The 14,089-nt window shown below is 36.7% G+C and overlaps 3 protein-coding genes across 3 annotated transcripts; all 3 read right to left on the minus strand.

The window, feature by feature from the left end:
* Nucleotides 1-743: 743 nt before the first annotated feature.
* LOC112706756 (uncharacterized) lies at nucleotides 744-2,523 on the minus strand (the record flags this gene model as incomplete). Its single annotated transcript, XM_025758212.3, has 4 exons — nucleotides 744-1,022; nucleotides 1,114-1,208; nucleotides 1,322-1,456; nucleotides 2,313-2,523. Coding segments are annotated over 4 exons (564 nt in total), but the record flags the coding sequence as incomplete, so codon positions are not given.
* Nucleotides 2,488-3,556, minus strand: LOC140174824 (uncharacterized). Its single transcript, XM_072200955.1, has 2 exons — nucleotides 3,017-3,556; nucleotides 2,488-2,928 (listed from the first exon to the last, which is right to left on the minus strand). Exons 1-2 carry the CDS (start codon nucleotides 3,449-3,451, stop codon nucleotides 2,842-2,844), a joined length of 522 nt encoding a protein of 173 aa, XP_072057056.1. The 5' UTR covers nucleotides 3,452-3,556; the 3' UTR covers nucleotides 2,488-2,841.
* A 3,793-nt stretch (nucleotides 3,557-7,349) lies between these two features.
* LOC140174694 (uncharacterized) lies at nucleotides 7,350-8,627 on the minus strand. The gene has a single exon (XM_072200186.1). The coding sequence runs from the start codon at nucleotides 8,625-8,627 to the stop codon at nucleotides 7,350-7,352; it is 1,278 nt and encodes a 425-aa protein (XP_072056287.1).
* Between the last annotated feature and the right edge of the window lie 5,462 nt (nucleotides 8,628-14,089).

Raw genomic sequence — 14,089 nt, forward strand, 5'->3', positions numbered from 1 at the left:
AATAAAACCACTAAAATTACTTGAAATTATCAAATATTTTAAACAAAATTACCTTTGAAATTTGTTAATGATAAAGATATTTTTAATTATTCTAAAATATGATATAAATAATAAAATATAAAATGCTATTTTTTATAAGTGACAAATAATATTTATATTTGATAAGTTACTTGTATATTTAATTTGAAATTTTGTGAGAATATGGAAGTTTTGAACTTTTGTGGAGAGTTGGAACTTGGGACGGTGCTAAGTGGAGTAGTAAGAGAGAAGGGAAGACATTCAATAAGGTAGAATTAGGGTTTTCAATAAGTGAAATTACTAAAAAGCTATTAGCCCATAAATTTACTAGTCCAGAATACATTGTTACTTCAAACTAAATTTTACTCAAGTTACAAATACATTCAGCATAGAGACCAGTGACCCACCATAACCCCCAAATGTGAGCCCAAACCTAGATTCATGTACATATCTAGTACAAAGTTCACGATGAATATGAAAAAATTATTGGAGTAAACTGATGACAAAGGTAGTCAACTAATAAAATTAGGAAGCATTAAACCAATTAATTACTGCATTGCTACATAGATTAAAATTTAAAAAGGCATCAAAGCATGCTTCAGTAAAAATTCCTTCCATTCTAAAAAATATACAGTGCCAGTGATCATTGCCAAAGTTGATTAACAGACAAAAATGTTATGCTGAAATATGTTCACCCCACAACTTTTACTGTATCAATCGCATGTTGTCATCTCTTGTTAGTTTTGTGGATCTCTCTCGTTAGCTTTCATATGTCATCTATTCTAGTCCCACCTCCTCTCTCCTCTATATGATTGAACAAATGCCAAACTGGAATCAAGATACATAAATACAACGCATAAAATTCAAGGTTGTTTATGTACTTACACAAATAGCATGTACCCACTGCCAGCATTAACAGCAGATAGAATTGCTGCATGAGCCCCAACAGTAGATACAGAATCCTGCCCCACAGAGGGCAGAGGATTTTTTCGATCACCATCCACCTGGAACAAAATCATTCACTAAAAATTTGTTAGCACAATGAGCCAATTAAGAATGTCCCTGAAGTTGCAGTTGCAAAGTTTAGATGAACACCTTATCCCATTTTGATTTTTTGTTCTGTCTACCATCCCGATTAATAGAGTCAGCTATAGGTGGCACCAAACCACTTGCAGCCACAGCAGAACCACCTGTGCAAAAACAATATCATAAAAGCACTATAAGATAACATCATAAATATATGAAAAATGACACCTAAGAAAAAGCTTCACTATTGCACAAAACATCTAGGAGGTTTCTGGACCTGCAACAGGCAAGCTGATTCTGGGAGCACCTGCTGCTACAATTCCCGGTTGTGTTCCCTCAGCGATAAATTCCATCTTCTGTGCTTTCTTCTTCTCATGTTCTTTCCTTTCACTTTCACGCCTCATATCAGCCTCTGTTTGTTCATTTAAGGCACCAAAAAACAAATAGAAGTTAAAAAATAGAAAAACCAGTATTTGCTGCAAAATCAAGAGAAATAAAATAGATGAGATTGGAAAAATATTAAAAACAGATGCTCAGAGATGGAAGCCAAAATATAGACATGCCAAGAACTAAAGCCTAAACCTAGCAAATATTCAGTTTGCCAAGAAAAATTGACAACCAAAAAAATAATAGAGAAATCTAGAAGGCCTCATTTTCTTGAAGGTAACATTACATAATCTGATAAAATTATACTTCATCAAGAGTATAATAATTACTATAAAAGGTAGTGCTGCATTGCAGCCCAAAAGATAACCTATAATGTATTTGTAGTGCAAGCAAAACACATTCTGACAGTTAAAAAAGGATTTTAACATCATTAAATACTTTAAACACACTGCCAGCTTGGAATGAACAACCTATTATGGCCTAACACACAAGCCGTCATAACCAACAAATGTAGACAGACATCTACAGACCAAGGTAACCAATAGCAGCAAAATGAGCAGATGCGCCAAGGTTTTTAGTAGTGCAGATTTATAGTATTGATAACAAGTAGTTGAGTTTTAAGAACTAATGTGTATCAGATATTATTTACAGGGTATCTACAATCTTGGGTACAGTGCCACTCTATGATCTGCTATACCATCATAGCATCTTTGCGGTTTGTTCACCCAGCTGCACCATGCCACTATCAAAGCTTAACTACTATGGTCCAGACAGTAAAATAGTATGCATGATAAATTTAACAAAATCATGGAAAGAGTAAAATGTAGACTAACATGGCAAATAACAGTCAGGAAATAAGGAGAGAAGCAGCAGTTATTGACCAATTTCATCATAGAAGTCGCTTGAATCATATCCATGAGGGTCAAATACATCTTTACTGAAGCAAGACCCTATTTGGTCAATTTCTTGATACCTCACTGCATGCAATAAGAAGTCAGGATTTCGATAGTTCTTTCTGTTGCGAACTTCGGCATTAAAACTTTTTCCAGCCTTCTTATACTCCAAGAACTTATTTATTTTTCTCTGCAATCGAAAAAGAATCCATAATTACAGAATTACAGCCAACTTTTAAGGGATAGTACTGAGAAGAGAAGGGGGCATCCACTAGAAAATATTAATGTCTAGATAGTATAAACTGAGGTAAGAGATCTACAAAATAGAGCCCTCTAATTATTAACAGAAGGTATTTGATTGAGGCAATTAGAAAACATGGATTGCTAAATCATTACCAAAATACAGGATTGCTACTCTTCCCATCCCAAATTACACCGCATTCTAAGCATTGCATAAAGATGCATTTCAATCACGATTTATCATAAGTATCATACAAGTTTCATCGGATTTCAATCATCATTGTAATATCATATTGCACTTACCATTGGTCAAATTAAGCTGGTCCCCATACATGACTCGAACACTACCTCCTATCTCTCCTTCCTGCAATCATTGGCAACAAACACACCCATCATTCTCACTTCCAAAGAAAACCGAAGAGAAAACATAAGATTCTACAAAAGGAGTGTACCTCAGGCTCAGGAGACATTGCAACTTCGTCATGACCATAGTCCACTATAGTAAGCTTTCCTCTCCCGCTCCTCGTCGAATCCGACGGCAGCACCGCCACCCCTCGTTGATCTTGCGGCGGCGAAATTACCATGTTTGTGTTAACACGCTGCGGCGTTGGAGTTCCAAACCTGCGCTTCTCCGCCGGCGTGGACACCTCGTCCGCAACTCCCTCATTACTTGAATCAACCCCTGCCATTCTATCCGCGTCGGTGGCAGTCAAATTTACCTCCGCAGCGAATCCTCCGGCGGCGGCGTCCTCGTTCTGCTCGTGGCGCATATCTATCTCTTGGTTATCTTCTTCATCTTCTTCGGCGTCCTCCATATCGTCGTCTCCGTCGTCGTTGTACATGGACAATAAGGCTATACCTTCAGATTGCTTCTTCTCGGATGCCATTGGCAGAAGCTAGGGTTCCGGCGAGGGAACAAATGAAGAGATTGTTTCCTGTGAAGGGTTGAAATTGAGTGACAGGGAAGTGTTGTTGAGCTGCGAGTGAAGGGAATTTGAACGAGAAAATTGGAAGTAGGAGGGAACCGGAGAAGATGGAAAAAGGTTGAATCAGGAAGAACCAGAGAAAGACTGAACACCGATGCAAATGATGAATCGAAATTCGAAAACACATGTGTTTCTTTTTTCATGGGTGGGCCGGACAGACCCGACCCGATCATACCGGGTTTCTTGTCTTGGTGTAAGAATCAATATTGGAGTTTAGCCCAATATAATGAACCCATTTTCATTCGGCCTGGACAATGAGCCCATTTTTATACAATCTCAACTACCAAAATCTTTGGGCCTGAGAGCCTATAAATCAAGATTGCGAAAACCGGACCGGTCAATGAACCGGTGAAGTCACTGGTTTAATGCAAGGTTCTGAAAACCGGATCGGACCGGCCGGTTCGACCGGTTTAACCGCGAACCGGCAATGCAAGCGGTCCGGTCCTCCTGTAAAAACCGCAATTGAAAAAACCGTTGGAAAACCGGCCGGTTGGGCCGGACCGGTGACCGGCCGGTTCGGAAAAACGGCGTCGTTTTTAATTTAAACAAAAAAAAAAAAGAAATAAACGGATCCATTCCACTCCACCCAACCCCCCTCTCTTCCCCCAATCATTCATTCATTTCACACTCACTCCCTGGAGAACTCTGAAGCAAAGGAACCCTAGCCCTCCATCGTCGCCGCCGTTCCCAGTTCCTCAACGCCGCCGCCGTCTCCAGTTCCTCAGCACCGCCGCTTCTTCCTCTTCCCTGTGTCCGGAATCCAGTAAGTCGGCAGGTCCTCTTCGGCTCTTCATCTTAACTCACCAAACCAATTACCAAAACCCGAGGCTCTCTCTGCATTTTGCAATGGTTCTGCCGCAGTGCTGCCGCCGTCCGTGCTGTCGGCGCCGTCCGTGACCTGGCCCTCTCTTGTAACTCGGCGTCCTGCTTTCCCGTCATCCGTCCGACCTCCGTGGCTTCTCTATTTTGTTGGCTTGAAGCAAATTTCTGCCGTATCGCCGCTCGCCGTCGTCTCCCCGGTAGCCGTCGTCTCCCTGGTCGCCGTCCGTGCCTCCATCAAAGGTTAGTGTCTCTATCTGTTTTGTTCGTGTCTTCGTCTTCTCTCCCCAGAGCCTCTGTTTGTTGATTTTTAATGTGAAATTGATAATTTTTGCTGATTTTGTGCTGCTGCTCTTTCTTTGATTTCTGAAATTTTGGTTAAAATTTTCTTGCTGCTGCTAAAAATGAAAATGAAATCATTATTGGAAATTTTGTTTAGGGATTAGGGATTACTTGTTGCTGTTTGTAATGTTTGTTGAAATTTCAGGTTTAGTGTGATTAGGGATTACTTGTTACTGTTGAAATTTCAGGTTTAGTGTGATTAGGGATTACTTGTTGCTGTTTGGTACTTGCTGCTGCTGTTTTAGTGTTTTTTAACTTTTGAATCAACTGTTTTTGAATTTTTGTTGATAAATTTATCGATTTTAGTATTTAGGGTGATTATTTGTTGCTGTATTTTAATTTTAGTTGCTGATTGTTCTTGATTTCTGACTCTTTTTAGTATATTGTGCTGATTGTTCTTGATTTCTGGCTGTGTGAATGTTCTGATTTCTGGCTGTGAGTGTTGTTTTGTTTTTGTTTTAAGGCCTTATTTTGTGCTCAGTTTTCATTTTGTAGGAAATTTTTTGAGGTATATAAGAATTAAGAAGGAAGATTATCTCAACAGCTACTCTGTTGATTGATTCTAGTCCCGCACAAGCTTGAAGAGAGGAACCCTTCATCATTGGTTAGTATAAGAAATAAATAATCTGAAAACTGTTGTTATTCCATTGTATTCAATTTGTGAACTTCCTCTGTTCAGTTTGTATAAGAAATAAATCTGAAATCTGTTCAATTGTTGTTCAATTTGTGAACTTTCTCCTGTTTAATTGTATTCCAAATTGTTAATTTGTGAACTTCCTCTGTTCAATTGAATTCCAATTTGCAATTTATGAACAAATGGTTTGATTTCTGTTATGTTTAGTTTCTGTGTGCTAACTACCTGTATTGTTTAATCAAGTTTGTAGGTATTCAGAACCTTATAAAAAGAAATGAGCAATTATATAGCTTAGAAAACCCTCCCAGTGGTGTATCTTTACCTTTTATTCTGGTACAGGTATACCCGCATCCCACTGTCTCTTGTTTTTTTGTTCAGTAGAACATGTCATTTTTTCCCTTGGATCTTCATCTGTATAAGCATTCTTATTCTATATTTTGTTGTTGTTAACTACCTAATTGGCATGTAGCAATCGGCTGAAATTGATTTTTTAGAATGTTGTTAGCTTATAATATAATGATAACATGTCTATTTTATTAGGTGAAATTGATGCTGATTTATTCAAAGTAGCGGTGGTAGTAGTGGTCTTTATATCAAAGGTGGGAATGAAAGTGAAGATCATCCCACCGAAGCAGATTTGTAACAAGTTCTTGCGAATTTTAATGATTGATAAACCATGATGTTGGGATTTAATATTTAGATATGCTTTTATTACTATTTAACTTTTGAGTTTGGATTTTGATAAGATCATATATGTATTTAGTTGATGATATTTTATGTAGTGTTTTAAATTTTGAAGATATTTTAAGATTTATATTAGACTATAATTATATTTTAGGATGTGTATTTTATAATTTATTTATTATTCTATTCTAAAACGGTTTTTCCGGTTGAACCACCGGTTAGACCGGTTAGACCAGTAAATCAGTGACTAGAGCGGTTTGATGACCGGTCCGGTTTTTTGAACCTTGGTTTAATGGTTTACTGGTTCGACCGAAGTTCAACCGGAGTTCAACCGGTTTAATTAAATATTAAATAAAATTATTAAAAAACTTAAAATAATCTTAAGTATATAAATTCAATAATTTCTAACTTAATAAAATTTAATATTTCACATAATAAATTATCCATTACTTAATATTAGAGGTTCACAAACAACTTCAAACATCAAAGTTTATAACTAAACAAAAAATAAAACGTACATAATGACAAACCCATAATGTTCTACATTCAAAAGATACAATTACTAGCAGGTTTTCAACTAATCAAAGATGCAACTCATCAAAAATCATAATTATCATTAAGTGTTCCAACATCTCCATCATAAACAGGTAATCCAAAGCCACCATCATCAGAAGTACCACCAAAAGAAGCTGTATTTGAAGAATCAGCAACATTAGGGAAATCCATATCAAGTTCCACATCTCCTCCATCTAATAAAATAAAATAGAAAACCAAGAAAAAATTAAAGTTAGAACTTTACATCAGATATTGAGAGGAAATGAAACAAGTTTTGCTATTTCAATAACCTGTAGGATATGAAGGCATAGCATTATCCGTATAGATTAAATTTTCAATGCCTTCAATGTCTCCATTAGTAAATTCAGGATCTTCTTCATCCGGCATTACCCAAAAATCTACTGTGTCAATGCTTTGAATGTCAATTGGATCATAATTCTTCTTCTTGCGATGCATTCTAGATTGAAGGCGTCGATTATAAGTGACATAAACAATGTCACTTAGCCTTTGATGCTCTAATCGGTTCCTCCTCTTTGAATGGATTTGTTCAAAGAGGCTCCAGTTCCTCTTGCAGCCGGATGATGAAGATGTTTGATGAAGAAGACGAATTGCCATTTTTTGCAAGTTAGGAGCACTCCCACCGTGTAGCCTCTACCATTCACCTACCAGAATATGAAATTCAACTATCAATTCTCATTCAATATTTAAAAAACATTCAAAGTAAATTGAACATAGAAATATAAATACTTACCAGGTTCAAGTCTCTTATTTGTCAATCACCAATGCTTGCAAGTCTTGTTTATGATCATATATACTTTTCAAAGTAATGAAAACAGTAGCAAAACGTGTTATACCTGGTCGAACAATTTCTTTCCACTCTTTTCTTTTTCTAAGCCATGACAAGAAAATCATATGATTGTAAACAAAGATAGTCACTTTTGAAGCACGAGAGGCAAGGTCAGCTATGTGAGGAAGACTTGCTATGTCTTTTAAGATAAGATTGATGCAATGAGCAGCACAAGGAGACCAAAAAATGTTTGGATACTTTTCATGAATGAGTTCTCCAGCAGATACATAATTCGCAGCATTATCAATAACCACATGCACAATGTTACTAGACCCAACCCACTCAATAACCTCAGCAAACAATTTAAACAAGGTATCGGCAGTTTTTATCATATCAGAAGCATCAACAGACTTAACAAATGACATACCAGCAGGACAATAAACTAGAAAATTAATTAACGTACGCTGCCTTTGATCAGTCCAGCCATCTGCCATCAGTGTACAACCAGTCCTTTTCCACGAGCTCCTATAACCTTCAACAAGTAACTGACACTCCTTCTTAAGATCGGCCAGCAAATGAACTCTCATTTCGTCATACGACGGTCCCTTGAAACCAGGTCTAATTGCAGCAACGCCGTCCAAGGCAGGTTGAAAGTAAGGCGATTGAATTGCATTGAATGGAATCCGTGCATCAATGATCCATCTTGCAAGCCCCAACTTAACCTTGTGTTTAACTTGTTTACTGGCCAAGACACTTTTCAAAGCTGGTTGAGAGCCTGGCGTAGTCCTTTCCTTAAAATAACTTCCAATTGGAGTAGCAGCAATCGCTCTTCTCTTTCCTTTGTCTCCCATTGTTGCAGGAGCCGGAGGTTGTACAGGATTAGGCGCTTCACCCTCTTCTTCCGCTTCTCTTTCACTTTCCACATCATAACACTCAGATGTAAATTTTCTTTTTTCTGCCTTATTTTTTTTGTTTTCCTCCAAAAGTCTTTTGCATTGAAGCTCAACATCTTCAGTTACTTTGTTACAGACTTTAATTTGTCCAGGGATTTTTGCAAGATGATATTTCATTCTATATATCCCCCCTCCATTATAAGTATTCAAGCAGAAAATACATGTATATTGAGCCTTGTTATTTTTGTCATATCTCATTGTAAAATACTGCCAAGCTGGATCAGATTTACCTCTAGATGAACCAGTTTGAGAATTTTGAGCAGCATTATCTTGTGGCTGTGAGTTACTTTGTGATTCTTCCATCTAAAATAATCAGAAACAGAACAGGCAGCATAGAGAATCAAAAATTATTTCCAGATTCTAGCAAACAGAACAGGCAGCATAGAGAATCAAAAACTATTTCCAGCAAACAGAACAGGCAGCATAGAGAATCAAAAACTATTTCCAGATTCCAGCAAACAGAACAGGCAGCATAGAGAATCAAAAACTATTTCCAGCAAACAGAACAGGCAGCATAGAGAATCAAAAACTATCTCCAGATTTCAGCAAACAGAACAGGCAGCATAGATCAACTTCATGCAGCTTGACAGTCACAAAAATCAACTGATTCAGGTAAAATAAAAATGTAAAACCATTTCCATTCAGAAGCAACAAAAAGTAGAAGCAAACAGAATGGTCGAGCATAGAGCAAACAGAAGCATAGAGCATATTCATGAACCAGCAAACAGAATCAGCAAACAGAACAGACAGCATAGAGAATCAAAAACAAAAATTAAGATCAGCATGTTATCCATGAACCAGCAAACAGAATCAGATGCCCTGTTATTTTTTTTCAAACAGAACAGGCGAGCTAGAAGGAAGCATGTTCAAAATCAAGAAGACAAGCAAAATCAGTCTTACCGGCGAATGCGAGGCGGGCTCGGTGAGCTCGTCGAGGTTCGGCGACGAGGAGGCGGGCTCAACGCGGTGGTGGTCGCGGCTACTGAGGAGCGCTGCTGGGTGGCGAATGAGGAGCGATGCTGGGTCGCGAATGAGGAGCGCTGCTGTAAGCTAGAGCTTCGTGGGCAGTGGCAATGGTGGCCTTGGTGGATGAGGGGGGAAGAAAGGGGAGGAGGCTGAGAGCTTCGGGGGTTTGGTGGGTGGCTGACCTGATGGATTAGGGTTAGGTTCGTTCAGGTTAACGCATACGCCAGTTTTTTTTTTTTTTTTGTAAATAGCCAAAATGACGTCGTTTGGCTTTTGAATTTCGAAACCACTAAACCGTCAAAAAACTGGACGGTTCTTCCGGTTCGCCGGTTAACCACCGGTTCGACCGGTTTTTTGCCACTCGGTTTTTGAGGTTACCCGGATCGGTCAGGTAACCGGTTCCCGATTTTTCGGTTGAACCGGCCGGTCCGGTCCGGTTTTCAGAACCATGCTATAAACTGACAACAGCAACAAAAAAATGATAGAATTAATCCAGTTATTATGATCCCCTGGTTAAATAATAAAATAAGTGATCGCAATCATAGAAAAACTAGGAGTGAGGAGAATGAGGAGAAAATGGTGTTGCTTGAAGAGGACGACATCTCTGAGAAATCCATGCATGCATAAAACGTCTGATTGCAATAAGTTTTTTGATTACGTCTTTTCTATTAGCAAGATGGAGAGTGCAATGCATGCAATTTGAAAGACGTCCAAAAGAGTTTTACATAGTGGAAGAGAGGAGTAACCGATTTCAATTTTTCTTTAGGAAGAAAACTGATGCATTGAGAGTAGAACGAAGATCGCCATGGTTATTCAAAAATTTTTATTCTCCATCTGTGTAGATAGATGAAGGTCAAGGATCCGAAGAGATGTGGATCAGAGCTCTTTAAGTTTGGGTTCAATTATGGAATTTACCTAAACAATTCAAAATTTCATATGCTAGATGTGAATTGGGAAACAAATTAAGGGATATAAGTGATATTGACTTCTTTAAAATAAGAGGAAAGGAGTTAGGGATCATCAAGGTCAAAGTGAAAATTAACGGGGGGAAAAAGATCGAAGGATTCTCTCAAAATTTCTTGCCTTAATCAGGTCAAAGTGAAAGTAGGCTTGAGATATGAAAAATTTGGAGTTTTTTGCACCTATTGTACCTATTTCTTAGTCCATGACTCAAAATATTGCCAAAAGTTATTGGATGATTCAAAAAAAAAACATCAAAGGATTATATTACGGAATGGATGAAAATAGATAATAAGATTGCAAAGAAAATAGACAACTAGAATGACACCAAATAGGCCTACACTAGATTATTTAGTGCATCCATTCATCAGCCGAGGAAGAAGCCAGCCCCTTCACGATTCGTTGAGAGTTTCTCGGGCCTATGAATGCAAGAGAATAAAAAAGATGTAGCCACCAAGGACATTATACATGAAAAGGCAAAATGTGATGAACTACAAAGAATATCAGAAGAATCTTGGAATGCAATCACAGTTGATGGTTCCCGGTGGTATTAGAAGAAATTTTCAGCCTCATGAATATAAATGACTGAATAGCAAATTTTTCAGCAACACCAATCGATTGTCCTAAAGGAATGAGTCTACAATTGGTGGGTGCCAGTCGTGAAGTTGCACCAAAAGCTTCACGAGGGTACTAAGTTGGAATTGTCGAGGTTTGGCGAGACCCTAACAATCCAAAATCTGAAAGGGATATATCAATTCCACTCTTCCGAAGTTGTTTTCGTCTGTGAAACTAAGAATTAACCTCGTCTAGTAGAAAGTAAACTCAGGCTGTGTAGATTTGTTGATTTGAGTTTATGAATTTGTCAGACATAGTTGGTGGTAGTCTTTTAGCTTGGAAGAAATTGAAGGAGGTGAGAATCGTTTCGACCGGTGAATTCTATATTGTTGTAAAAGTTAATTATGTAAATAAGAAGTTGGTTGTTATCTATATGAGAACATCATATTAAAATCGTTTGGGTTAATTTGGTGAGTTTTCAACTATACTACAATAATTCCAAGACAAAATGATAATAATGGTGAATTTTAATACTATTGTAAGTCAAGAAGAAAAGAAGGGAACAACCTTAAATCCTAGTCTTTTATAGTAGATTTTACTAATTTTGTCATTGAAAATGGTTTGTGGACTTAGAGATGATTGATAGAAATTTTACTTGGTCTAATAAATGAAAAAGAATAGAGCAAATTTTGGAGAGATTAGATCGTGCAATGACAAATGGTAATTAGATGAATGAGTACCCAGTAGCTTCAGTTCTTCGGCTACCTGAAAATGGATCATCTCATATTCTAGTTCCAAGAACTTTGATGTGAGAATTCTACAATCCATCAAATAATTACCAATGCTTGGATATCAGTATTTGAATGGTTAATTATGTTTGTCTTCTCCTAAAAAATGAATATTTGCAGACATAAACTAGTTTAGTGGCAACACATCTCAAGAACCAATTCGAAAGTAGAAATTTTAAGGAATTATTAGGCTGAATTGAAATTCTCAGGAAGGCTGGGATTAATGGTGGTGAAGAGATAGATGAATCGAAAGGGGATAGGAACACGGAGTTCTTTCACCAATAATTCCAATCTAGATTCCATCAAAACAAAATTTAGAGACTGAAAAATAATGACAAGAGATTTGCTTTCACTAATTTAGAGATAGTTATAGTAGCTAAAGATTATTTTAAGAAAATTTTCTCTTTGACTAATGATGATGATCCAGAGATGGCATTTGAAGGATTTTTTACTGAAGTTACTCCTACTATGAATAGAAGTATCACTATTGTGGAAGTAAAGAGGGTAATTTTCAAGGTGCATCCTCAGAGTGCCCCAGAGAATGAAGGGTTTACCTCTAAATGTTTCTAGTTCTACTAGGATGCAATGGCAGAAAATATTTTTAGGCAATCTAAAGTTGCTCTGTAGGCGAAAGAATGCTGAAGGGGTTTAATCATATCCAAATTTGTCCAATATCAAATGTCTCAGATGTAAAAGACATAACCCAGGTTAGATAAATTAGTTTATCTTCTATGATTTATAAATTTATTTCCAAAATACTTGTTCATAGGCTTCAAGGAGTCATGAATTAGTTAATTAGCCTTGATTCGAGTGCCTTTTAGAAAGGGAGACTAATCTCTGATAATATCCTTATAACTCATGAATGTATTATGTATGCATTACTTAAAATAAAAAGGTGAGTCTAATTGATGAAATGACTCTGAAACTTGATATAAGTAAGGCCCATTGACATTTCTATGATTTATATTGCATAAGCTAAAATTTGAGCCTAAATGGATTGGTTGGATTCAAGAGATAGTAATTATAATTTCTTATTCTATTATCGTTGAAAGTCAATCATATGGCTATTTTAAGCCAAATAGAAGTATCAGATAAGGTGATCCTTTGTCTCCATGTGTCTTTCTCTTTTGTGCAAAAGATCTTTTCTTTTTGCTAAATAAAATAGAACAAAAGCAGCTCATCTCTAGTATCCAGATCAATCAAAGATACCCTTCAATAAATCACTTGCTGTTTACAAATGATTCGATTTTATTCAGTAAAGAAGATGAGAATAAATATGATAACATTTAACTACTCAATGCTTATCAAAATTTCAGTGGTCAGAAAGCAAATCTACATAAGGCCACTTTACTTTTTTAGTAATAATATTCCTATAGAAAAGCAAATGTACTCGACAGAGAGGCTCAATATTAGACATATTATTACAAAAGAAAAATATTTGGGGCTATTCTCAATTGGTAAAAGATGAAAAAGACAATTTTTTTTAAAATTAAAGAGTTTTAAGGCTGTAAGCGACATCTACTATCTACTGTGAAAAAAGCATGTTTAAATCAAAATAGTAGGAGAGACAATCCTCATTTTATTTTCTATAATGCTTTCGGCATTTCGGATTCATTAATTAGTGAGATTAATTAGTGAGATTTATAGTATTCTATCTCAATTTTCGTAGGACAAAAAGGCTCAAAGAGAAATATGGCTTAGATTAGTTGGGATACTTTGTCAAGGCCTAAAATTGAAGGTGGTTTGGGTTTTAAAGATGTTTGGGAATAGAACTTAGCTTCATTAGCTAAACAATGCTAGAAATTAGCTACCCAACTACATTCACTGCTCACGAAAATTTTCAAAAGTAATTATTTATGATATAGTAATGTAATGAAGGCGAAAGTAAAAAATTTACCTTCATTGGGTTGGAGGAGAGCAAAGTCCTTGAGAAAGGCCTAAGTTGGAATGTTAGCTTTGGAGACACGGTTCCAAAGAGTAATCTTCGAATTCCGCTTGAAAACTAATTTCGTCCTTGCTTTTCTAAGAAATTACTATCCCCTCGGGCAAGCATAAGATTTGTATGAAAGAGATTTCGTTATTTCTTTCTAGACTCATGGTTCCCTCCTTTCATCCATTCATGGTGCCCTAAGACTCAATTATTAACTAGTCAAATAGTTGCTTGGAGTGTGTTAAGGAGATTATGCTATGAAATATAAGTTGGGACCAAAACCTCATCTCAAATACCTTCAGCCTAGAGATTTACAAATGGATACTTGTTACAAAAATTTGGAATGGAGAATATCAATTTTCCTCGACTAGGAGTGAAAAATATGAAATAAACTCAGGTTACCAAATAGCTTACTTATTTCATCACCACCCAATTGACTTCTACTCTGACCAATGAAACACAAGAAAATTTGGAGACTCTTATGGAAGCTCTATATACTTCAAAAAATTAAATTCTCTCATTAGAGATGCGTCCATGAAAAGTCGCTAGTCTTGCAAGTCCTCCAC

This window comes from Arachis hypogaea, chromosome 8 (genome assembly GCF_003086295.3).
Source record: "Arachis hypogaea cultivar Tifrunner chromosome 8, arahy.Tifrunner.gnm2.J5K5, whole genome shotgun sequence".
Taxonomy (NCBI): Eukaryota; Viridiplantae; Streptophyta; class Magnoliopsida; order Fabales; family Fabaceae; genus Arachis; species Arachis hypogaea.

Coding starts and splice junctions, on each gene's coding strand:
- LOC140174824 (XM_072200955.1), bottom strand. CDS start 3,451: ATGGCATCCGAGAAGAAGCAATCTGAAGGTATAGCCTTATTGTCCATG. Junction 2,929..3,016: donor CAATGTCTCCTGAGCCTGAG/GTACACTCCTTT, acceptor CAATGATTGCAG/GAAGGAGAGATAGGAGGTAG.
- LOC140174694 (XM_072200186.1), bottom strand. CDS start 8,627: ATGGAAGAATCACAAAGTAACTCACAGCCACAAGATAATGCTGCTCAA.